Source organism: Pongo pygmaeus, chromosome 6 (assembly GCF_028885625.2).
Source record: "Pongo pygmaeus isolate AG05252 chromosome 6, NHGRI_mPonPyg2-v2.0_pri, whole genome shotgun sequence".
NCBI classification, from domain to species: domain Eukaryota; kingdom Metazoa; phylum Chordata; class Mammalia; order Primates; family Hominidae; genus Pongo; species Pongo pygmaeus.
Genome location: NC_072379.2, coordinates 67710305 through 67737973, shown reverse-complemented (window position 1 = coordinate 67737973; position 27669 = coordinate 67710305). Strand labels below are relative to the sequence as shown.

At 35.6% G+C, this 27669-nt stretch overlaps 1 protein-coding gene across 4 annotated transcripts in view; it reads left to right on the top strand.

Moving 5' to 3' along the window:
• Positions 1-15523, top strand: part of HDAC9 (histone deacetylase 9) — a 911013-nt gene extending 895490 nt beyond the window's left edge. For all 4 annotated transcript variants that reach the window (XM_054496835.2, XM_063667493.1, XM_063667495.1 and 1 more), the window contains exons 25-26: positions 1153-1300; positions 15283-15523. In XM_054496835.2, coding sequence (XP_054352810.1) covers positions 1153-1300; positions 15283-15322 — 188 coding nt within the window. In that variant the 3' untranslated portion in view covers positions 15323-15523. The remainder of the gene's footprint in view (positions 1-1152; positions 1301-15282) is intronic.
• Positions 15524-27669: the final 12146 nt, after the last annotated feature.

Genomic DNA, 27669 nt, shown 5'->3' with positions numbered 1-27669 from the left:
GGGGAACAGATGGGGAGACTTAGAATCCTCTCCTAATGTGACATCTGTTCCTCTATGAAACAGTAAGAAGTAAAAGCCAATCATAAAATGTTAGAGCTGCAGGAGATTTGAGGCATCTCCCTATTTCAGAGACAGAAATAAAGTCCTGCGAAGCCTCACTAACGTCATTGGGATGGCAGTGCTGGGTCCAGAACCCTGTTATCTTACTGCCCAACCCAGCGTTCATCCATTCGCCTTTTCCACTCAAACAAGGCTTTTTTTCTAAGAAGTAAGCAAACACTGCATACCAAAGTTCTTGCCAACTAGTCAGGCTGCAGAGATAGTTACTAACCTGGTGAGTCATGTCAGCACCTAGGGAGATTCTCTTGCTTTGCTTTGGGGCCACTCATCATTTCACAAAAAAATAGCCTAAGGGCTGCAAGAAAGCCATTAACTGTGCTCTTTCATATGTATCCCATTGGCATGTTCTCATGAAATGACCTTCTATTTTCCTCTCTTTCTCCTTTCCTGCCTCAAAAAAAGAAACATCAGTATGACATATGGATGGGCTCCAACATCAGCCAGTACATATATTAAAGTTTTAAATCAATTATTGTTCTAGTACACACCCTGAGGTTGAGAAAGAAAGAACATCCAGGACTAACAAACCTGATTGTTCTGGCAAAGTTGCCATTCAATTCATGCTGGCATTTCTGGGCTTTTCTTTTTCTTTAATATTCCAACTTCATTTTCTTAAAGTTAATGATTCAAGTAGCAATGTTTAACAGTACGATTCCATTCATTTTCTCTGTAAGAGTGCTGCCTCCTGGTCTCTTGTGGGTTTCCCAGGGAGCGTGAAGCCAGGAGTTTGCTTACTTAGTTGCAGAGACAGCTGTCAGTCTGAGGGTGAGTTCAGTAGGCCATGGATTATTCCTCACTTTATCGCTGTGTAAGCAAGGGGGAGACTCAGCTTGGGAATATGGGCACTTCACAACTTGGCATTCTTAGATTGAGAAAAAGACCTAATCATAACAGTTAAGAAACCAAATTACAACTGTGTATAACATGGGGAATTTTGACTTAACAACTGCTCTGAGTTGGACTTATGTGAGTATTCTGATTATTACTGCTGTAATTACAATTCTTATAAAGTATGATGGATGTTTTTCCTAGGCAAGTATTGGAAGTCAGTAAGGATGGTGGCTGTGCCAAGGGGCTGTGCTCTGGCTGGTGCTCAGTTGCAAGAGGAGACAGAGACCGTTTCTGCCCTGGCCTCCCTAACAGTGGATGTGGAACAGCCCTTTGCTCAGGAAGACAGCAGGTATGAATCCAACGTACGGGAATAATCCGGGTCAGTCATATCCAGGCTCATCGTTGATATTTGTGAATCTTCCTCCTGGCTTTCCTTCACCTGTCTCCTCTACTTCCACCACCTGTCCTCTCCAAAGCCACAGATGCCACAGCACATGCTTTAGGCTATCAAGAATTCATTGCTTCATTCTTCATGTGAAATGCAGAGCTAGAGCATGTGGTTGCAGTTCACAGAGAAATAGAGGGGATGAGATAGATGGTGAGAAAAATCATGCCTTATCAGATAATTGAGTGCAGATCGTTATGGAAAGAGCTGCTTGTGGGCTTAACTCCTTTTCCTAGTTATCTCTGTTTTTCCAGACGTTCTTTTTCTTTCTCTAATCATTTTGAAATTGCCAATATAACAAAGAGAAAGAGGAGAGTAGAAGATGGAAATAATGCTAGACCGTTGGATAGCCAAAATACATACACACTCCTTACGTGGCTGTCCTTGAGGTCCAACAACTGGATAAAGGTGGAAGTTGCCTGCAAAGGAGACAGGAGACTGTGTGTAAAGGACTGTGTGAACTTGGGGCTGATTTTATTTTATTTTCTGATAAGACAGAATTGGTTTTAATGTATCTTCTTATGAATATAGATTTCTGGAGAAAAAAGTACAGTTAAACTAAGATTTGATTCACTTGTTCTCTTTTTAAGGAATGTTTGTCAGTTTGTGCATTTGGTGTTCATCATTCAGTTCTACAGAAAATGGTACATTCAGAATTTCTTTGAAGTCTACCAAAGCCACCACAAATATACATAAATATTGGTGATTTCTATGGCTGACTTCAAGGTCACATTTCCTCAATTTAAAAACAAATCAGGTGAGGCTTTGCTAAAGCTTTGCCAGCTTGCACTCTTAAATTGCTCCTGAGAAGGAAATCAGACTCCCTCCGTCAATAACATCACCATTAATTACGCAGATCCTGCTACTAGTGCACAGGTTGGCAATTTTCCCAAGAATGCACAAATACGAACAGTTCTACTTTCTTGCTTTTACTAGATACTCAGAGTTTAATGGATTTAACATCTTGTTTTGGCCAAGAGCAGGAGATAAAATGAATAAGAGATTTTATTTTCATGCAATTATTTTCTCTTACCATAACCACTTAAATGGCAGATTAGCAATAAGGGGGAAAAGTTGTGTATTACTCTATTGAAAGATATCTTTATATGAATATCTAGAGCATAAGGGAAAACTTACTTTACATCTTTGATAATATGAACTAACCCCCTGCCGTTGCCAGCTAAGAACTGAACCAAGTTCATAATCCAAAGGTGTTGCAATTATTCCCAAGGCCAAAAACAGTTAGTTGTCTGTCATCTGAGGGCCATAAAACTGAGGAAACTAACATCTGTTAGTGTTGGATATGAAAGGAGCATAGCTATTCTTTAGAATTAATTTAATATAGAAAAACGAAGCTAAATTCCAACCTGAGTGAAATGAATTGTAAATATTTTTGCCCGTTAAATTGCAGAGCTTAGAATAATTAACAATAATAAGTGATGTTATGAGCCTCAAGTAATATAAAAATCTCAGCAGTTTGGCAGGAATTGGCCCTGTAGGCAAACTTGTTTATCCTCAGGTAAATAGTGTGCTTGACTCATGGTAGTCTATAGAGATTTAACCTTGGCTTCAGTCCACAGTGATTTTTGTTTTAAGCTTCATCTGATGGCAGAGAGAGAATGTGAATGTTCTGATGTGCAGGAAAGCAGAGTCAAAGCGTGTAGCCTGGTTTCATGTTCGTTTATCACTTTTAGACAGATTATATCTATTGTGATTGATTTTTCTTGTGGGAAGAAAAACAGTTTTGCTTGAAATATTTTTGATGGCTTTGAACTGAACTCCCTTTTTCAGCAGAGGAAAAGAAAAATTCTTCTAGAACTGGCTCTTGCATTTCAATTGAACCATGCATGAATTTCCTCAGATACAGACAGACAGATACACACACACACACACACACACACACACACACAGAAAGAGAGAGATTGCTCTGAAAAGCCACAGAGCATTTACTCTTTTCAGGGGAATACTATCAGTATTGTCCCCCTACTCAATACAGGAAAGATGACTTTCAAAATGAGATAAAGTGGCGGAAACATTTCTGGGCTTTTCTTATGAATGCAATATTATAAGCACACAGGAAATTGAAAAATTAGAAAAATCAGAGAGCTAAATGGATGGAAAAGAGTGAAGGCAAGATTCCTTTTATAGGAAATTCTTGCCAGTTATTTTTGAGAACATATTGGTGTTTGGAGTGAGATGACTCATTTCATACTAAGATTTTGGGTAAAGCAGCTCTTTTCCTGGCCAACTCATATCTGACTCATTTACCACTAGTGAATAAGGGATAAAATGCTCCTGGCTAAGAACCATTGTAAGTATTTTTTGTTCATTTTTCTTGGATGGGGGAGGGGATGACAACACAGTGCAGATAGTCATTTCATTTTTATAACTACATTGATGGGTCTTGAAGAATAAATTACTAGGAAAAGGCTGATACGTGGGAATTCATTTTGGGGATAGTTAATTTTCAAACATAACACATAATTTTCTGGGGGCAAAAGACTTGATCAAAAAAATGATTGATGGGTCAACAAAACAAAACAATACAAAAAATCTTGAAGGGATCTAAGTTATATAGCCAAAGAAAATTAAACATATAGGCCTAGTCACATATAGCATATACTACTTAGAAGCAAGAAGTTTTCTTACTGTTTGCTAGGAATGTGTACCTTTAAACAATTGTAGTTTGCATTTGTTGAATATCTGTTTCAAAATGCTTCTACTTTGGAAAGGTCAGTGCAGTACTCAGGTTTACTCTTGGATACCAGTTCAGGCTCTGCTGAAGATCAAGAAAAGATTTGGAAAGGCAATCAAGACTTCAAGATGATCAACTATTAGGTTTTTAGGAGCACATTTGCACTCTAGAATGCCTGACTTTGTGACTTTGTGTGTGTGTGTGTGTGTGTTTTTTTAACTAACACAAAAACCAAACAAACTTGAAAGTTAGATTTGCAGTTGTCATTTTGACCTGTAAATCGTGTTACATTTTTTTTAAACAAAATCCAGAATAGTTGTCTCTTTAATCATTTAACTTTCAACTTTTGGCAAACTTTCTCATGAACGTCATGGTTTCATGTCATTAGATAGTACAGAAACATGAGAAAACATATTATTCAAAGTCTGACCACTTTGTTTTTTGAGTAACTATCTAGTTTGTGAATATAAAAGTGTAATAATCAGCTAAATCCAAGTATCATCTACCTGAGCCTTGAATGGCTTATCAATAGTTCCAAGGACATCAAAAACCCCATTTTCCTGAATCTTAAGATTTATATAGAAATATAGACCATTATTAAATATACATTCATATCTAATGTACTTAGAAACATGATTTTCCTCAAATAGCCCATCCAATGGGATTGTGTCTCCAAAGGCTTCTAGAAGCTAAATGTTGCACAAATTATTCACCCCTCTTATTTTATTCTATGATACCATTATGTTAAGCACTTGTTTAGGTAACTAAGAACTTATTTAGACAACTTAGATAACTAAGTATGTGCGTTAGGCTGTTCTTGCATTGCTATTATATAAATAGCTGAGAATGGGTAATTTATAAAGAAACGAGATTTAATTAGCTCACAGTTCCACAGGCCTTTCAGGAAGCAAGTTCCTGGCATCTGCTTGGCTTCTCAAAAGGCCTCAGGAAGTTTAAAATCATGGAGGAAGGTGATTGGGGAGCGGGTACATCACATGGCAAAAGCAGAAGCAAACAAGAGAGAGAGTGGAGGGGAAGACGCCACACACTTTTAAACAGCCAGATCCGATGTGAGCTCAGAGCAAGAGCTTACTTATCACCATGGAGATGGTGCAAGCCATTCATGAGGGATCTGCCTCCATGATCCAAACACCTCTCATGAGGCCCCACCTCCAACACTGGGGATTATATTTCAAAATGAGATTTGGGCAGGAACATTTATCCAAACTCTATTAGCAGGCAAACATTTCAATATAAATTTTGTTTTTAATTTTCATCCATTGTCAACAAAGCCTTAGCTGAAAATTGAGGTGATATTTGGAAGCTCCTGGTAAAAAGAACAATCTTCCCCCTCTTCAGTTATCTTTCCTTCTCTTCCCAGGGCCATCATTTTATCTCTATTTTCCCAATGTGTCTAACATGTGGTATTTAGGTGCATGTGAAGTCTGACTTAGAACATTATGGATGTTCTAATCCTCCAATGCCCAATTATGTATTTTGGGGTTCAGTTCTGTATTATTTATGAAACAGTGTTTACTTCGAAAAAAGAAACAAAATTGAATAGAAACATGTATGAAATAAGATGCATAATTTAGCTTCCCATCTCGTCTTTTTCTTCACTCCTTCAATCCTATCCTCTTACCACTACAGAGGAAGAGTAGAGCTTGCCTCTAGAATCTCCACACTTCACAGTTGTTTGCTCAAGGGCAAGTTACTTAATCTCTCTGAGTTTAATTTTCCTCATCTTTAAAATGAGAGAAAAATTTCATAGAGTTGTGAGAATCAAATGAAACAACACATCACAAGAACTTAAAACAATACCTGGCATGTAGTAAATACTTGATAAAACTTGATAAAGGTTGATTTTTATTATTTTTCTATCATTTTTCTTTTTCCTCAATTTGTTACACTTTTTCTTGTTCTTCTTGTTCTTGTTCTTCTTGTTCTTCTTCTTCCTCTTCTTCTTCTTCTCCTTCTTCTCCTTCTTCTTCTTCTTCTTCTTCCTCCTTCTCCTCCTCCTTCTTTTTTTTTTGAGATGGAGTCTCACTCTGTCGCCCAGGCTAGAGTGCAGTGGCGTGATCTCAGCTCACTGCAACCTCCACCTCCCAGGTTCAAGCAATTCTCTTGCCTCAGCCCCTCGAGTAGCTGGGACTACAGGCACGTGCCACCATGCCCAGCTAAATTTTTTGTATTTTTGGTAGAGATGGGGTTTTACCGTGTTAGTCAGATGGTCTCAATCTCCTGACCTCATGATCAGCCCACTTCTGCCTCCCAAAGTGCTGGGATTACAGGCGTGAGCCACCGTGCCCGGCCTGTTTCTTATTTTAATATATTGGCCATCATTCAGTAATCTATAATATAAGAATATAGAGCCTATACTTGGGCATCTATACCTTTAGCTGTTCATAGGTTAAATCAATCAGGACTATCCTCCAACCAGCAGAATGAGGAAGAAGAACATGTGAAAATATCAAGTTCATTCACTCTTTAACACTTTCTGATTATTTCTAGGAGCCAGATAAAGTGTTAGGGGCCAGGATCACAAAGCTGCCTTGTACTCCTCAAAACGTTCACATACTTTTTTACAGCAGCAGTAGAATACTGCAAATTTAATGGCTTAAAACAACACAAAGTTTCTGTCGGTCGGAAGTCTAACTAACCCAGGTCTCACTGAGCTAAAAGCAATGTATTGGCAAGGCTGCCTTCATTTGTGGAGGCTCTGGGGGAAAATTGGTTTCCTTGCCTTTTCCATCTTCTGGAGGTTGCCTTCATTCCTTGGCTCATGACCCCTTCCTCCATCTTTAAAGCCAGCAACTTCACATCTATCTGACCTTTCTTCAGTCATCATATCTCTCTCTGCCTTCAGCTGAGAAAGGGTTTCTGCTATTAAGGGCTCATATGATTAGATTAGACTCACCAGGATAATTTAGGATTAATTTCTCCACCTTATCACCCCTAACTTTAATCACAACTACAAAATCACTTTTGCCATGTAAGGTAACATATTCACACGTTCCAAGGATTAGGACATGGATACCTTTGGGGACTATTATGCTTCCTTCCACAGAAACAAACATGAACAATCAACTATAATAAATGACAAGTCTTTGATAAGATTGAAATAGGATCCTGCAAAATGAAAAAAAAAAAGCAAAACAAAACAAAATACCTTATAGGTCAAGGACTGGGGAACAAATCACTGGGGAACCAGGGAGAAGTGAATCAGGGTGGAAGAATGTGTAGATTTCACATAGTAAATAGGACAAAAGGCATTCAAGATGTCTTTACTTTGACAAGACAATTTAAGAAGCCCTTACTTTACAAGACAATAACTTGAGAAAAAATATATATTTTTAACTTCTACTGCTGACACTCAGTCCAAAGTATCTTCATCTCTCATCCAAACTTTTACAGTACTTTCCTTACTGGTTTTCATATCCAGTTTTACCTTCTTTCTAATCCATTTTATACACCGCAAACAAAAACAAAACAAAACAACTGGAAAGCATATCTGGTCATGCCTCTGCTTGAAACCCTTCAATACTTTTCCATTTCCATTAACATAAAGATCATCATCTTCAATAGGCTCCATAAGATCTGTATTAGTAGACTCATACCTATATTTCCTGCCTTACTTCTAACATTCTTCCTCTTTCTTTTCTGATGTGGTTTCCAACAATGACCTTAATTAATTTTTAATGGAAGTATGTCTTACATATAATAACATGCACACATTCTAAGATTTTTACCAATGCCACACTCATATAAACACCACCCAGAACAAGTTCAAGAACATTTTTATTACCTCCAAAAAGTTTGCTTCTGCCACTTCCCAGTCGGTGCCACTCCCTCCAGAGGTAACTACTGTTTTACTTTTAACACCGTCAATTATGTTTGCCTGCTCTTGAATTTCATTTAAATGGAATCATGCATGTGTACTGTGTTTTTTAATCTGACTTATTTCACCACATTAAGCATGTTTTTGAGATCTATTTATGCCATTGACAATCAGAAGTTTCTTCATTTTTATTATTGTACATTACTCTAGTGTATTAATACACCCTAATTTGTTTATCCATATACCTGCGGATGGATGTTTGGCTTGCTTACACTTTGAGGGCTATTATGAATAAAGCTGATCAATTAATTATTATTGTGGTTTAAAAACACATGTAAAACTTACCATCTTAACCATGTTGAGTGTTCAGTACAGCAGTGTTTATACGTGTATTGTTGTGCAACAGGTTTCTGGAACTTGATCTTGCAAAATGGAAACCTTGTAGCCATTGACCAGCTCCTTCCTCTTCCCCCCTCATCCTTCCAGCCCCTATCAACCATCATTCTGCTTTCTGTTTCAGAGTTTGACTACTTCAGATACTTCATATAATTGGAACCATGCAACTTTTGTCTTTTTCTACTGGCTTACTTCACTTAGTGTAATGTCCTTAAGGTTTCTCTATGTGGTAACACAGGAAGACATTTCCTTCTTTTTTAAGGCTGAATAATATTCCATTGCATGTATATGCCACATTTTCTTTATCCACTCATCCATTGATAGACTCTTGGATTGCTTCCACCTCTTGACTATTGTGAATGAATGCTGTGGTGAACATGGATGTGCAAATAACACTTTAAGATCCTATTTTCAGTTTTTTTGGATGATATATACCTGGAAGTGATATTTCTGGATCATATGGAAATTTTATTTTTAATTTCTTGAGGAATCTAAATCTCTATGAAATTTTCATACAAGTTTTCTTTTTGTGGTCACAGCACTCAGTTTTTTTGGATAGATAGCTAAGATAGCTAAAAGTAGAATTGCTGGGTTGTAGGGAAGTCATATGTTTTACTTCATAAAGAACTTCCAAACTGTTTTCCAAAGTGGCTGTACCATTTTTCATTCCCACTAGCAACAAATGACAGTTCCAATTGCATCATAGCCTCACCTACACTTGGTAAAATCAGTCTTTATAATTTTAGCCTTTTATTGTGGGTGTGGAATGATATTTCATCGTGGCTTCAGTTTTCCCCCAAAAAGCCATACTCATGTCCACATCAGGGCTTCCTTGGCACATGCCTTCTCTTCTGTTTGGAATGTTTATCCTGTCCTCTACCTTCTTCCACCAACCCTTTATTGGCCTTCCCGTTCTTTTCATCATATCCTGTAGATTTCAGATCAAATATCACTTCTTCTTCTTGAAAAATACTCACCGACCACTAACCCCCAAATTAGATCAGGTCCTCCACACTTTCTCATGTCTCCCTTACACTTCTGCATTATTCCACATGACATAATTGAAAATTAGATACATTTGTGTGCTTATTTGATTACTTTATGTTTTCTCCTGTAAGCTCCTTATGAATAGAATCTGCATCCCTTTGGCTTAGCATTATTTTTTTTAATAGCAGTATATTACCTGACACAAATTAGGTACTCAAGATCCATTTTGTTAGTAACAGATGAGCAAAAGTTCAGAGAGTATATGAGTGCAAACTTTGGGAAAGGAAAGGACTCTCGGGGCAGTTGGGGTGCCACAGAGTTGAGTAAGCTGGCTGGGCAGAAAGGGATCATGGCACAAAATTTAATGGAAGGGAATTAAAATACTACCATTGGAATTTGAGTTATATCCTGTTTTCAGTATTAAGCTTTCACAGAGAGAGAGAGACAACTTAGGTCTATACATTGAACAGAGGGTGTCATGGAGGAGGGGCCAACATACTACTAAAGGGACAGCCAGGAAATCCTTATGGTAATTGTGGTGAAGAAGCCAATTAATCATGGTAGAGGAAATGGAGAGGAAGAAAACCTAGTGTAGATAAATTGCGAGAAATAGTGAGTAGTTGGCAATTCATGAAATATCAATGAAAGGGGAGAGAAAGAAGTCCAAATTAATAGTCTGGATGATAATGCCATTAGCTGAGAGAGAAAAAAGGAAGACGTTGGTTGAAGGTGACTATATATTGTAGAATTAAGAGGCGAACATGGAGAAAAGGAAGTAATAAGGCAAACTAGGGTTGAGTAATGGTACTGTTAGAAAATCTATGTCAATTCCCCACAAAAACTTGCTGTATTGTTATGGTAGGTGTGAGTTTGTGTGTGTGTGTGTACAAATATGTCTGCTTTTGTTTGGCTTTTATTTCTGCACAGCCTTGTGATATGAGGGAATATATTTCCAATCACACATTTAGGTGTAGAATTGTTACACAGGAAGTCTGTACTGAGAATATTTCTGGATCTTTATTCTTTTGTTGCAAATTCTTATTTTGTTCTTGATTTAAATTATCATACTTCTAAAGAGCATTGAAATCATTCCAACATATGTATATAAACATTTCAAAAAGTATTTATGGGATGTCTAGTATGTATACAAAATGGTATAACATTGGAGGGGGAAGATGAAAAAGAAAAATGAATGAGGAAAGACAGAACATAAAACATAATTCACAAAACACGAACTAATATATGAATTAGTTATATATAAAATCAGTTTGTGAATACTGGAAAGATAAAGAAGCCATCAGGCCGGGCACAGTGGCTCACGCCTGTAATCCCAGCACTTTTGGAGGCCAAGGCGGGCAGATCACGAGGTCAGATCTAAACCATCCTGGCTAACATGGTGAAACCCTGTCTCTACTAAAAATACAAAAAAATTAGCCAGGCGTGGTGGCAGGCACCTGTAGTCCCAGCTACTCAGGAGGCTGAAGCAGGAGAATGGCGTGAACCCGGGAGGCGGAGCTTGCAGTGAGCCGAGATCGCGCCACTGCACTCCAGCCTGGGTGACAGTGCGAGACTCCGTCTCAAAAAAAAAAAAACAAAAGAAGTCATCAGTGAGATAAACAGACTTACTTATGGCAAATACTTATGAAAGTCATTTGATTCTCTGTCTTTTACTTTAGCTTTTGTGGCTTACTAAAAGTCAAATCTTTGTCCAAACTGATTAGTTATCAAATAAATGCAAATTTGAATAAAAACAAGGTATTGTTTTACATATATTAGATGGTAAACATTCAATTAGAATATAAGGTCAATGGAGAATGTGAGTTCTATGAGAGCAGGGATGTTAGTCTATTTTGTTCATTGCTATGTTCCTAATGCCTAGAACAGAACCAAGGCACACAGTACACACTCAGCAACTTTTTCTAGAATCAATGAAAAATATTAGTAAACTAAGTATTGCTAGCATGGGTGGAGATGTGGGGCTTTAGAGCCTCACTGCTTTGGGAAGATAAGCTATGGCAGCGATGCTGCATGCTAATTTAGTACCATTTTATATACACAAAATATATGACCTGGTAATTTTGCTCTTGGGAATGTATACCAAAGACATTCTCAGCAGAAGTCTTTAGAGTACGTGTACTAGGAAGTTCACTACAGCTTTATTCATGGTGAATAGAGAGTTGGAGTCAAGCCCAGTGTCCATTATTGGGAGAATGAATAGTTAAAATGTGGTGGATGCACCATATGGAGATGCCAAGTAGAAGTTACCAGCTTCAAACTAGATAAATATAAGTGCATGACGGATCTAATAAATACAGTACTGAGTGAGAAAATTATGCACATGTGTATAAAGATAAAATTTACATAAAAGAAAAATATATACCCACAAAACAATAATACACAGCTTTAAAGAACACCTGCAAACAAAATGATGTAACAGGCATTGTATTGCTTGCCTTTCAGGAGGAAGAGGAGTAGAAGTAAGAAATAAGAATTAAATTAAATCAGTAAAATGAGAAAATGTTTTACTACATAACAGTATTAATATAAATTAAAAATGCTATTTTTAAAACCACAAGAAATAAGATTTAAGAGAGAATACAAGAATTTAATTTAATACTACATCTCATCTCAAGTGAAATTACTTCCTTTTTTTTTACTTTTGTAAATTATCTTATGACTGTTGGACTGAATTGATCCTTCTTTAGGATATGAAATCTTTGATTTTCATTGACAGAAAACTATCAATGTTCACTGTAACACTGACTTGCTGGAGGGAAGTTTATGTCTTTCAATTCGCTAAACCATTATACTAACATTTATCTTTGCTGGGTTGATTTTATAGTTATCTCTGAACTTACTGTCTTCACCTCCCTGCATGTCTTTCCTTCCCCCAGCTTGTGTCTTTGTTAATCAAGGTGAAGTAGGCATGTATCTAGAGATGGCTGAAGTGGGAAGCCCCCAGATTTTCAGAGCACTGCTTCTCATTCCTCCAAACACAGCCATTAAAGGGTCATCACTCACCAGATTACTTTCTAAATGTTCCATAAAGAAATTGTCTTTTTTAAAAATGTGGACATATAAAATAGTGACCTAGGGACAGGGATTATATGAAGATAATGCCACCTCTACTGAGAGCTAGGGATATGAGAAGGGAGATACTATAAATTGTCCCAATGGCAGATATAAATAATCCAGTTATTTTACAATTGTTTCACACTTCACAGTTTATAAATCATGTTTTCTTACATTAACTCATTCAATTCACATAACCCTGAGGGCAAGTAAGGGATTATTATTTCTATTTTAAAGATAAAATTGACAGTCTAGAAACATTGACTCACTCAAAGTCAAATTTTCGAAAGTAAAACAGCTGGGACTTGAACCCAGAACACCTACCTTGAAATCCAGGATATTTTCCAACTTAATATGCTGCTTACACTTCTATGCTGCAAGACACTGGGGAGAATTGAGGCTGGACATGGTGGCTTACCCCTGTAATCCCGGCATTTTGGAAGGCTAAAGCAGGAGGATCTCTTGAGCCCAGGAGTTCAAAACCAGGCTGGGCAACATAGCAAGACCCCATCTATAATTTTTTTTTTTAATTAGCTCAGCATGGTGGCACATGCCTGTAATCTCAGCTATTCGGGATACTGAGGCAGGAGAATGGCTTGGCCTAGGAGGTTGAGGCTGCAGTTAGCTGTGATTGTGCCACTGCACCCCAGCCTGGGCAACAGAATGAGACACTGTCTCAAAAATAAATAAATAAATATAAGGAAAGAGAGAGAGAGAATTGGTTAATTATGTGTATGTGTAGATGGTTTGCTAGAAGGTGGGCAGCTATAAGTGGTTTATTTCCAGCAAAAGAGGTCAATATAAAATGATTTCAAAGAGAGGAAAAGGCAGAGAAGCATCTGATGGAAAGCTTTCTATTGTACCTGCAAGTTGCCCTGTTTCAACCAAAAAGGCTTAATTTTTGGCAGTGAGTGGGTTGCAGTATAGACAGCCTACTCACATCCTTTAAGCCTAGGTTGGACATGTGGAGAATTCACAGATCCTCCACCACAGGGACATGTGTATTTCTTACATCCGTGACCTCTGAGACATTTCCCACACATGACTGTCTCTGGAATTCCAGCCACACTGAATCCTGGATTTGGGGGGAAAGATTATCCTGCTGCAGCTTGGGTTAGAAATTGGAAAAATTGGTCTCCATTAGAATATCCAGTTTGAGTTCTATAACTGTATTAGTCACATATTCTCAGATGTAAATAAGGCTATATATTTACATATGAATTAGTTTCAAAACTTAAATGTCTTCCTTAATTTAAAATCTTTCTTCTTTGAATGCTGATCATTTTTGATAGAAAAGACTTTTCTGAAGTATGACTCATTTATGTACCACCTCTAAACACTCTCTCACAACCTCCTTATCCTAGACACTCTAGGACAGGCTATAGCTTCTTAAGAAGCAACTTTTTAAATATTCCACACAGACTCTTTTAGAATTTTCTTTTTTGGTAACAATAAATAATGAAGACTTCACAATTATCATTCTTTATTTTTAAAAGGATGCTTTAAAAATTTTTGATTACCATCCTATGGATAAAATCTTTCTTTTAATGTTTTAGATTCGTTATACAAATGCTAAGCTACTACTTTATTTGTCAACACCTTTATTTAGAGATGTATTGAAATCTTGGCTTTTTTCTTATAAATCTATAAAATAACATGGCCAAATATTTCATTTGTTTGCATAAATAGCTCTGGTTTAAGCATAGCATTTTTTCCTAATATGAAAGTAATTCATTATAGAATCCTGGCAAGTAGGTAAACATTATGAAGAAGAAAATGAAAACCACCCCCCTATTATTCCGCTACCTAGAGAGAAGCATCATCCAAATATTGTTTCCTTCAGGTAGCAAAGGCATAACTCTGCATTTGTGTGGCAACATGATTTTATGCATGTTAGACAGCAAAGGGACAAATCTAAAGTATTAAGTAATGTCTCATAGTGTTTATTATTTACAGGTCAATTTTACCTCCTTTATTTTTTAACCTTTGCTAATTCTATAAGGAACATCGTTTTGTTCATGGTTTACACCTGAAACCGGAGCTTCACAAAAGAGTATTTAAATCAGCAGTTGCAAAATTAACAAATCGCAGAGCTCAGACGCAAACTCAATTCACCCGGCATCTCATATCCCAGTAATCTTCCCATGACAATCCAACTACCTCATGTATTTGGATTCCTCCTACAATTTATTCTTTTGACTAAATTAAAAGTCATTCTAAAAGTTTGCCTAAAACACCCTCAAAGTGTTACTAAATTAAGGTTAAATCTCAAGTATAAATTTTCAAGCAATTAGTTTTGGTTTTGCCTGCGCAGAACACCCCGCAGATGATGCCGAATAAAAACTATTTACACACTACCATAGTGCATTTCTTGTAAAAATATTGGGTCTGTACCAACGATTTGCTAATCAAATTCAGAATTTGATTTGAAATGCCTCTGGCAGGCAGCCAATCCAGTTATGAAAGAACAGAAGCAAAAACCAGAGCCCTAGTGAATCTCCTGCAGAAGCTATCTGGGTCCTTTGCTCTCATTAGCAAACTGGTTCCATAGGAAATCACTGCAATTGCTCCTAAAATAAAATATCATAGTTAATTTTTTCAATAAATTATTGAACTGTACTAGACACAAAACATGTACATTTTGGAATCTAGAGTTATAAAATATTCTGACATGTTTTAATATAAACAGGAACATTTCCAATGATTGCTTGGATCGAAAATGTTTTTCCCCTTGACATTTGTTTATACTTCCTAGGAAAGAAATTCTATTTATGGATAACTGAATAACACAAATAAACATCAGAGAGAGCTGAAAAATCAGCTTTGATTATGCATGAAAATCTACAATGTCATTGTGTACTCTTATGCCGTATTCTGATTGCCTGTTTATTTTTACAGAACTGCTGGTGAGCCTATGGAAGAGGAGCCAGCCTTGTGAAGTGCCAAGTCCCCCTCTGATATTTCCTGTGTGTGACATCATTGTGTATCCCCTAACCCCAGCACCCTCAGACATGTCTTGTCTGCTGCCTGGGTGGCACAGATTCAATGGAACATAAACACTGGGCACAAAATTCTGAACAGCAGCTTCACTTGTTCTTTGGATGGACTTGAAAGGGCATTAAAGATTCCTTAAACGTAACCGCTGTGATTCTAGAGTTACAGTAAACCACGATTGGAAGAAACTGCTTCCAGCATGCTTTTAATATGCTGGGTGACCCACTCCTAGACACCAAGTTTGAACTAGAAACATTCAGTACAGCACTAGATATTGTTAATTTCAGAAGCTATGACAGCCAGTGAAATTTTGGGCAAAACCTGAGACATATTCATTCCTGACATTCTGATCAGCTTTTTTTGGGGTAATTTTTTTTTTTCAAACAAACAGTCTTAACTTGTTTACAAGATTTGCTTTTAGCTATGAACAGATCGTAATTCCACCCAGAATGTAATGTTTCTTGTTTGTTTGTTTGTTTTGTTTTGTTAGGTTTTTTATCTCAACTTTAACACACAGTTCAACTGTTCCTAGTAAAAGTTCAAGATGGAGGAAATAGCATGAGGCTTTTTTCAGTGGAATAAACCACACCGTATCTAGAAGTCCAATGCCAAAGGAACCTCACACACTGTTTGTAATGGTGCAATATTTGATATCACTTTTTTTTAAACGTCCCCAACATCTTTGTGTTCTCACACACAGGCGATTTGCAATTTTGCAATTGTGTTGGAGAATGAAGTCCCCCCACCTCCCAGCCCCACATACATCCCTTGTTCTCATGACAGTAGGTCTGAGCAAATGTTCCACCAAGCATTTTCAGTGTCTTTGAAAAGCACGTAACTTTTCAAAGGTGGTCTTAATTTGTTGCATATCTATCAAGGACTTATTCACTCACCTTTCCTTTTCTGCCCTCTATCAATTTCTTTCTTCTTACCTTTCATCATTCATTCCTTCCTTTAGAAAAACTGAAGATTACCCATAATCGCCTCTATTACTTGAGGGCCTTGACTATTTAGTTTATTTTGTTTACTTTCCAGGTTAACACAGTTGTTTTGTCTGATTGCATTTTATTAACTGTGAAGCCGTTGAGATGAATATCACTTAAGCAACGTTGCTAAATTTTCTGTGTTTGAAATATGTTAATGAAGGCACTGCTTAATTTGTAGTCACCTTGAATTGACTTAACCTGGAAGCTGTGCCTTCATGTGAAAAAAAACAAAAACAAAAACAAAAAACAGCCTTTAAACAAGTTTCCTTAGTGTCAAAAGTTAAAAATAAAGGACATTTATTTCTGAGATAAAAAGTAACTTATTAATGTAAGTAGGTTATCCTCCTACCTCCTAAAATTCGATTTCAACATATAACTCAAACACCTAAACATATTGAGGTAGAATATCTCACAGTATTTAATATCTGACAATGCTTTTGAAAGAGTTGATGTTTCTTTTTATATATTTTTCTAACTCAAAGGATATATTAAAGCCATAAGTGAAGATTGTCATGCTTTTATTCAGAAATCTGAAAGAAACCTTAATTAAAACAAGGTTTTAGGGAAGGCCATGATATGAAAGATATGGAACAATGTGGTTTTAGTTAGAGAGGACTCTAACCTGTAAATCAAAGATGAAAGATTTCACTCAAGTAGAATTATATAACTCCCTTTGTTATACAGTCAGACCATATTTTTCATGCATTTGGTTTTTTTAGGATTACCATTTTAATTTTAAAGACTTTTATTACATATACAAAAATGGCTCAATACTTGGTTTAACATCTTAGAAATCTGAGACACCCTTTGAAATAGGAAATCTGAAATGGAATGTAACTTAGTATTAGGTAAAAATTGCTTTCATTGCATAAGGGCAAATTCAGTCTAGATTCATAGTAGTAATCATCAATTTTTTATAAATTTTGTTTTCATGATATTTTCATGAGAAATTCATACCAATCATATTTGCTAGCTTATGTTATTTTGCAGTGATTGCTTGAGGATATTTACTTAAAAAAAATAGTAGAGCCAAAGGCTTGACAAAAGACTCTCCCCCATTTTAAAAAGGAAACTCATGTTTTAATTAGAAAAATAATTGTGTAGTTTTAAAATAACTTCATAATTATAAATCTGTCATTACTTTTTAGTCCTCTCAGATATTTTTTAGATGTTGAATAAGAAAATAAAACAGTGTAATGCAAACATACTAATTTACTAAAGTTTTCTACAACAGTTTAGCCACATATTTATGCCAAGCCATTAATCTGATAAAGCCAGATCACTAGGACATTTCCATGGTTATTTAGATTTAAAACTTGACACATTAATGAGTGAATCACACATACTCCCATATGACACCATACCCAATTGGTTGCACTTAGAGTCTTTAAGATACCTGGAGAAGCAAATGAACTGTGGAGAGGATTATTCACAGCTAAATGTAGTTGTAAGAACAGAATGCCAGTGCTTTTTGATTATACCATTGCAAGATGGAGCATAGCCCTGAGGGACAGAATGGAGGCTTTCAGAAAATATCAACACTTCTTTTGAAATAGACCAGCACTTTTTGAAAGGGTAGTTTCACTTGGTATAGTTTTTCTTCACTTACACGTTTAAATTTTATTGCTCACAATTGTTCTGAATGAGAGGCTAGAAGAGTATTATCAATTTTGCATCTCTTTGTGATCCTTACTTTGAAGGAAAATCACATACGCTCTCTCGGTCTCATGATAGCTCATACAGGGTGAATAAAAATGATTTTTGATAAATCCACTAGTAAATAATACTAGGAATTTAATAAGCTGTCAAACGTAGGTATAAAAAGAAGGCTTAAAAATTAATTTTCCCAATTGTATAATTTGGGGCTGTATATTAAACTAAAAAACACAGATAGTTTTATTAAATAGTAACCAAAATGGACTCAAATAAAACCAGAGGCTATGTTACCATTGCTTAGTAAATGGAAAGAACATTTTGAGATGAACTATCTTTAAATATTTTAACAAGTTTATAACATTAATAGTGGAGATAGAAGTCAGCATTGGAGAAAATAGAGATATTTATGAAAAAACTACTACAAATCACATTTCCATTACCAATCCTGGGGATGGAAATATTGCCTTCAGTTTTCACTCCAACCCTACACGACACTCTCACTAACCTTTCGCTGACAAACATCATGGCCTTGAAAGCAGGGGATCTCCTCCCACAAAGGCTTCAGAAATTACAGGACTGGTCTCTCTTAATAGTTTAGTCCTGCTTTATTTCCAAAGGTCAATTATAAAGCCTCGTGGATTTACTGCGTTTCTTTACAGACTCCATATGGAAGTGAAATAGAATGATCATTTGGAAAGTCTCCTGGGAAAAAATTCCTCTTCAATCAGCATTTTAAAACTTTTTTATTTTTGAGTCGGAGTTTTGCTCTTGGTGCCCAGGCTGGAGTGCAATGGCGCAATCTCGGCTCACTGCAACCTCCGCCTCCCGGGTTCGAGCAATTCTCCTGCAGAGTAGCTGGGCATGCGCCACCACGTCTGGCTAATTTTTGTATTTTTAGTAGAGACGGGGTTTCTCCATGTTGGTCAGGCTGGTCTCAAACTCCCGACCTCAGGTGATCCGCCCGCCTCGGCCTCCCAAAGTGCTGAAATTACAGGTGTGAGCCACTGTGCCCGGCCAAACTTATTGTTTTAATCCCAGCATTTATGTTTAGAATTAATTTAAATATTTCTTACTATTTCTCTGTCAAATGTTTACTCTCAACTTATCTCAATGAAAGAAATATTAAAAGTCTTATGGCCCCAAAAGAAACAAGCCAAACTTTACTGTCTTAAAAGTGATTCATTCTGAGCTTGAAACGACTGTCAGTGTTTGACATTGTCATTTCTAGTGGCACGTATCTTAACATTCTTTTCCTGCTTCAGGAATGAAATCACTTGTCCTGCTGAGAAAACAAGGGGAAAACAAGATAGAAGTAAAAAAACAACACACCTGTTGAACTATTTTCATAAAGATGGCGTTTTCACTTTCAAAAGAAATGAAAACCAGATGGTCTATGCTAAGAAGTGAAGGCATTTTGTTGTCTTCAGAACTGATCAACATGGTCATGATCATCATCAAATTTCTTGTGTTTCCAAAGGCCACTATTATAGTACAGTCTCCAGCAGGATTTTGTACGATGTGCTGCCTTTGGAATAAAGTATTATAACGTATCTTGTCACCTTCATCGACACCACCATTAAATATGTAAGTTCCTATGTGTGGCTTCTTTTTCTGGGCATATTTGCATCGAAAATCACAGTCCTTGCCTCCTTGCTTGCTTTTACTCCATGAAATGCTTCATGAAGCAGAGCATGATTGTCAAGTGGCCAGAGGATGACATTTGTAAGTGAACATGGTATACTCACACATGCTATACTCATACTACATAACTTAGTTTCTCCAAATCAACTGCAGTCCGTTTTATCTATGATATTCCTGGCTTCGTATAATGGAAATAACTAGGTCAGACAATTAAACCTTAGACTTTTGATTGGGGCTGTTTGGACTTGATCCAATGATAAGGTAATAAGGTTGTTGCAATTTCTCAAACCATCTTAATTCTCAAACTGAAACATTTAGCAAATACATGGTGAATCTGGTGTAAACTTAGAATCTAACAAGTAATTTTCTTTCAACTCTTCTCTACTTTTTCTGCCTAACAATCTATACCAAATTGCCCATATCTAAGCAATCAAAAGTTTCTGAAATCTCTGTTTCCTTAGTAGAAATGACCTTGACAACTTATTTTCTGAGATACCACTAGGCCTGCTGTCTTTCATGCCATTTTATATAAACATTTTGATAGATACTCTGTCTGTCTTTTGTTTTTTATCTCTTCTGTTTTCAAGAGTCACTTGACTTTTTCAAATATTCTTAAAAGATAGATTTAGTTATTGTATTTTGGTCTACAATTTTGGACTTGGCAGTTTGTTTTACTAATGCAGAATTATTCTTTTTGTTTCAAACATAGTTTGCCATCATCTTGCTACTACCTAATCATGTTGTACTAGTTATTGTGTAAAGAAAATTGTACATACATTTCCTTGTCCTTTGGAAGACGTCTTTGAGTCAAACCCACAAGCATGAACTCTCACCTGAAGGAAAACTGGCAAAGGAGAAACTTTAAATCAATATCTTTTGAAAGGAAGAGATTTTAAGACTTTTCCAAGAAAATTGGAATCCTTTTTTTTTTTGTTTGGGCCTTAGGCACAATAGAAGCAAATGTTGCAATATCAAATATAATAGGGAGAGTTCACTGTTTCCTGGGACACTGTGGTCATGTCCTTAATCTTTCATTGTAATGCCCCTTCTTGGAGTTGGCATTTTGTGACAATTCATAGAGATCTTGCAGCAATATTTGGCTATTGGTTTTATTAAGTTAAAATTCAACAGAAATTGAGTAATTAAAAAAAAAAAAAAAACAGAGAAGAATTGCAAAATCTGAAGTGGAATGGCACTTCCCTGGGTATGTAAGGGTTGTTTTTGGATAAAACTCCCGATTTGTTCTTCCTACACTTTAATAGTCTCAAATTCTTTCTGGGGAAGCAACGTCAGTGTCTACCTCCACAATAACTATGATATAGGAAATTGTCCTTTCAGTGGTTTCTAGGTATGACAAACAAGCCGTTAAAAATGAGTGACTATTTTGTAGGTTACAGCCTCAGCAATCTGTGTCATTTGAAAGCAAATATCCTGATATTTTTAAATAAGGTAGGCAGGGCAGACAGGAAACCAATATTTAGTACTTTTGTGATTAAACATTCTAGACTAGGCTTGTTGATATGTATGCCAATAATCTAGAATTTTTGGCTTAGTGTAAAATAAAAATGTCTTTTCTATTGTGGTCTGATATCTGTTTCTGTAATAAGATCAGTTTGTTGTCCTCTGTGCACCAGTGGTTTTGCCCTTAATTTTTTTTGGCTAGCATCACCAAGATCTGTCATCCAGAGCTGCTGAGAAAAATACATCTTGCCAAACTTTTCTTAAAATTGTGCTGCCAGTGGTATTTTCCCAGATGTGAAAAATAATAATCTAATAAAGGATTAATATCTAATAACAATACCATTGTTGAACATGCTCATGGAATGTCCACCTTCTTCTGATTCCTTTTTTGTATTTGAAAATGCAATGGTGTGTTCCAAATTATTGTTGATGTTGTTAATGTCATGACTCTCCTTTGAAGAGAATAAAATATCCCCTTTTGTTTTGTGTTTTCTACTGAATTAGATTTTCCTCTAGTCCTATGTGAATAAAAGCTATTTGAAATAAAAGTGTTCTTATTTTTCTATGTCCTTGGTGCCTACCATTAGACTCTGGATAGCAGATATTTGACGAATATTTGTTGGATAAAGAAAATATGAAAATGTACTATTTTCATATAGTACCATAAAATATGTACTATTCCATTTTCAAAAAAAAAGATTTACTTGTGAGTAAATCTCCCTTAAAATAATGGAAAATTCACAAAAGAAGAAGTAAATTAAAACACAGTTGCTATTTGATTGTAGCTTGATGGTTAGAATAAAGAACAATAATAACTACCACTGATTAAGTACCTTCCATGTGCCTGTCACTCTGCTGAACACTGTACCTGAATGATATTTAACCATTACACGAACCCTGCATCATAGGTGTTATTAGTCTCATTTAGAGATGAGAACATCAAGCATTGAAAAGGTTAACACACTGTTACAGTGACAGACAGGATTTGACCCTTATCTACATGTATCTATCTCTAAAGTCTATCCTCTCCAAATGTATATATGACACATCAAAGATGGCATACTAAAGATATTCTTTGACTAAAAAACCATGATTAACCTTCAGAACAGACTGTATGCTCAGTCTTTGCTAAGTTTTATTAAGTTATTTAAACAGATCTGGTAATTGTGGCTAGATTTGGTAATTGTGGCTAGATTTGTACAGTAAGTACAAGTTTAAAAATGGTTGTTTCTATTCATATATCAACAATTTTCTCTAATCTAGCCAAGAACCCTAAGATATCTTTAGAGCACATACTCCAAAAACTGTTTAAATATTCCAAGACCAATACTTATTTTTGTATTTTATAACCCCCTGCAATGTTTAACATTCTAAAATATAACTGTTTCCAATGGACAATGGTTTGGGTTCCTTCTGGGAAAAGATAGTAATATTTTGTCTAACAAAAGGTAAACTTGAGATGGAGTGGGTGGGTAGACTGGGTTTCAATGGTAAACACCTTTGGTTTAATCAGATTTGTCAAATGGCAAATGTTACTTTGTGGTTCTTTGTTTCATTTACGTTTCCATGGTAAAAAGCGAACAGTTGAAAAAGTGGAGCCTATGTTTAAAAATTAAGAATGAATGTCATATTGTTACTTTAAAAGAGTAGTTTGTAGTTGAAAAAGGAAGCCTAAAGAATATCTTTCACTACTTAACACTTTTGTGGTGCTTTAGGGTTATTGAACCCAAAATATTTCCAAATATTGTAATTACCCCTCAAATTTGTAATATCAATAGGCTATACAAATTCCTATGGTCCTCCAGGTTGACCATAAATAGATAATTCCCCACATGTCCTAATAATTACTTTGGAAATGACTGACAGCTGTTCTTTCAAATGTCCTACGAAAAGGAAAGTAAGATTCAGGAAAATAGATGAAAAGATGAATGAATTCCTTCTGTAATCTTTAAAAAAAAAAACTGAAGAAATAAGAGGATTTTTTAAAAGATTGCATTCACCTTAGATCAAATCAAATTTAAAGGTCTTAGTGTATCTAGAAAAGGTATTATTAACTCCATAATGAAAGCTTATACATTTAAAATATAATATAATCCCATATATATTTTTTCCTAAAAAATATATTTTCCAAAAAAGTAAGGTTTAAAAACTTAAGATGTGATAAAGTGAATCAATTTAATGGTATACTAAAAAGTAAATCTTTTAATAAATTATGTATTTATGAAGATTTATTCTTAACCAAATGTGAAGACTTTACATCCATGTAAAATGAGGTTGTTTCTTTTAAGAATGTGTATTTTTAGTGCACAATTTTTATTTTTTCTCCTTTGTTAAAACAGGTTTTGTTTTGGTTGTTTTATTTATTCTAAAAATAAAAATATTAATAGCTATTTACCACTTACCCTGTGCTCTTATTTAAATCTCACAACAAACCCATGAGAGGGGTAATTTAATGATGAGTAAATTACAATTTAAATGCCAGAACGAAGCTCATCTTCTTTACTGCTATCCAACTAGTGCATACAATGTAATCAACATTCACTGACGGCCTACAATATGTCACAAGTATTCAGTACTTGTTCTCAGAATAGCATGGGAAATAGCAAGAAAATTGGCAGTACATATAAAGGAAATGAAAATTTCATTAAATCTCCATCTGATATAACTACAAAAGAAATATTACCACAAAATAGGTTTGGCTTTAGAATTGTGTGACACTAAGACTTTCTAAAAAATATGACTTCTCTTTTTTCTTCATAGAATTATAATGTAGAGGCAGAGATACAATAGATTTAAGAAATATGTGTGGTCTAAATTACATATAATTATATTCATGGAAACATTTGGGCACAGCCCTATCAAGAAAGTAGATATGATCAGAGTATTTGTTCAAGTCCCTTTCATCCCTAAGGTCTACCAGATCAACATTCAATTTAAATGCATGTAATGTTAAGATGTATAAAGACAGGAGATTAATTTTGTAGAAATCCTTAAAAAAAAAAACCTTAGAAATTGCTTTCTAAATTCCAGTCATTTGCTTTTCTCCCATTATTTTGTTTTAAAAAAAATAGTTGATTATAATTTCTGGAGAGACACATTCCCAACAGTCAAATTCGTTAATAACCATTTTAGCTTTACTCCATTGCCCCTTAATAAAGCATAATTTTCAAACTCTTTTACTTTTCAAAGCACTGATCTTAATAAGCAGTTTTTTAAATTATTTCATCAGACCCCAAATCCTGACAGACTGTAACACCCTCAATCAGGCAGATTGTACTTAGAGGTGGTCTCTGGGCCATTAATGCTGTGCTACCATTTTGAAGTTTTAGTTTTCCTATTTTAAAATCCAGCCTATGTTTAACCAGATACATTCTGACTTCTTTTTCATGGTTACATACAGTGCCCTTTCTCCCACTAGACTACTAAATTTAGCTCAGAAGTCCCAAACAGCCGAAAACACTGCTTTGCAATTAGTACATATTTATAAAGGATGGCTAGAGGCTATAAAGTAGTCATTTCTTGTCACTACTTCTTTTAAGCTCAATGGAAAGTGGATGGAAAAGTATATGGTGCCCCATATAATAATCTGTGTTAAAAAATCAGTGTCCTTGGTGTTGAGATCAAACCAAGTCAGACGTTTACAACTTTAAGAAACAATTTTGGCCAGGCACAGTGGCTTGCGCCTGTAATCCCAGCACTTTGGGAGGCCAAGGGGGGTGGATCACCAGGTCAGGAGTTCAAGAACAGCCTGACCAATATGGAGAAACCCCGTCTTTACTAAAAATACAAAAAATTAGCCAGGCGTGGTGGTGCATGCCTATAATCCCAGCTCCTTGGGAGGCTGAGGCAGGAGAATTGCTTGAAACCAGGAGACGGAGGTTGCAGTGAGCCAAGATCATGCCATTGCACTCCAGCCTGGGCAACAAGAGTGAAACTCCATCTCAAAAAAAAGAAAAGAAACAATTTTAAAAGCAGATAAATGTACAAATCTTGTTTATACTCTAAAATATTCAAGTTTAGTAGATATATTTCCAGAGTGTTTCCAGAGAAGAGAATGAAGGCCTGGGATTCCAGACTTCTAGTTTCCTGCCCTATTTCTGCAACAACCTCGCTTGTGACATTTGGCAAGTTCATTATCTTCTCATAGCCTTAATTTCTTTATTATTTCCTATTTAATGATTTGAAAGTTATACATCCAACTTTTATTATTTAAAAATATATGTCTATTATTTTACTCAAACTAGTCAAATGCAGAATTGACTTAAAAGTCATTTGTCTTAACTACACGTCTACTCTCCACTTGCGGAAAACACGGACCAAAAACTGTATTGAGTCCTACATATTCTATTTTATCCTACATCTCATTATTTCCTAGCATTTAGTTTCACTTTATTTTTAAACCTTGATTTTATTTAGAGCAATTATTGATATATATGTATGACTATTTATATAAATCCAGTTCTAATACAAAAGTTGTCAATAATTATTGCTAATATCTTTGCTCAATAATTTTGGTTACACCTCATTTCTTCTTTCAGGATGGGAGTGATTAATCTTCTTCTAGCTTGCCTGTCTGAGATGAATTTATTTTTTATTTTTTGGCCTCACTCTTGAATGATCGTGGCTGGGTACAGAATTCTAGATTGCCAATTATCTTTTTCTCAGCACTGTGATAACATCATTTTATTGTATTCTTGCCTCTACTTTCACTGCCAAGGTGTCTGTAATTGCTTAATAATTGTTCCTTTGAAAATAATCTTTTTTCTTTAGGCATTTTAAGATCCTTTCTGTGAGCAAGAGTGATTGTGTGTGTGTGTATGTGTGTGTAAGCTGCAAGGGACTGACTGTGTTTCCTAAATGTAAAAATTCCATTATTTCCTGTATTCTGAAAAATTCTAAGTTATCTATGATTCATAATAGCTCCCCTAGTCTTCTATTCCATTTTTTCCTAATTCTTGTTAGATAGAACTCTTGTTAGATATATACTGATAAGCCTTACTCTATACTTTATGTCATTAAACTTGTCTTTTACATTTTCCACCACATTGTTTCTTTATGCTGTCTTTGAATAATTTCCTCTAAAACTGCAGATCTAATTTTATGCATTTTTATACTATAAATTTTAACTTTCAAAAACATTATTCATTTTTAAAGATGTACTCAATTTTTAAATATTCCACTATTTTTGTGTCTTATTTCTTTATTGCTTAGATTTCTTACTTTATATTTTAATAATTTTATACACATTTAGTTTATAGTCTCTATCAGAGTTCTCTGTGATCTCATACTTAAGTACTTGCTTACGTTAGTTTGGTTACTCCTCTAAAACTATTTTATCATGAGCTAATTTTTGGTAGGGCTTTTATCTGTGAGAATTACATGTTATCTGGATTGAAGACATATCCCTCTCAGGTAGTTTTTTATTTCCTTCTGACCGGTATTTCAGTAGTTTTACTACCTAGGACCACTTTAATGCTTATTATTACTATTTTGCTTATGGATTATTTGGCCATATGACTAATATAAATTTAAATTTAAAAATCTATGTCCAGGCTTAACAATCTCAGAAGAAACTTTTTATACCCACCCAGTCTGCACAAAGAAACAACCAACTTCCTCATCATTCTGTCATCAGTGGGAAGACATTTTTCATTCTACTCTCCCACCTGGGAGCAGACTTTCAAGGTTCCTGATCAATTGTGAATGCCTGTGATAGGATGAGCTTCTCATTTTCAATTATCTGTCTCAAGAAGTCCAAGAGTTCACCTTCTGTCTTTATGTAGGTATTAAAACATAAACCCTTGGGTTACTTATACTGGCAACTTATACTCCACAACCCCATCCCAAGCCAATGACACCATCAGCTCTCCCACGTGCCACTTTCTTTTTCAGTGCCTTCTTCCTTCCTGGTATTTCTAGCACTGAATTTAGCTATGCATTTAAAAGAATATTCCCTCAGTATCTCTTGAACATTATGGCAGGGTTATTGCAGTTTATCTGGTCTTTCACACCGATGAGAATTGGAAGTGGCCTCAGTCTTCAGCCATGAAAGGACATCTCTAGGGTTCTCTATAGCTCTGTTATTCTGCGAATTCTTCATATGTATAAAATTGGCACTTTAGCTTCTGAAACTGCTAGTCATTCCATTACTTGAAAGAGTTCCTCACTGTGGATAATGGGCAGCCAGTGCCTTAACAGTTTTTGACAAACTGAAAATGATTAAAAAGTTTGCAGGCTACTTCCGGAGAGAAATTACAAATTAGAAACACATAGATCATCTGCAGAGATTTGATGTTTAATGCACCCATTGAAAACTGTCTCTGACAATGGGTGCTGGTAGTGCTTTCTTTGGTGGTATGTGTTTAATCTTACTGTTGGCATCAAATAAAAAGAGAAGGGAATAGTAGTGAGTGCCGCTTGTCTGAACCTTAGAAATGAGGTTCATTTTCCTCACTGTCAAAACATGACAGGAAAACAGATACTTGTTACATGTTGAAGAGTGAAAGATTTGAGCTAATGTTTGGCAGGAACATACATAGCTGAGGTT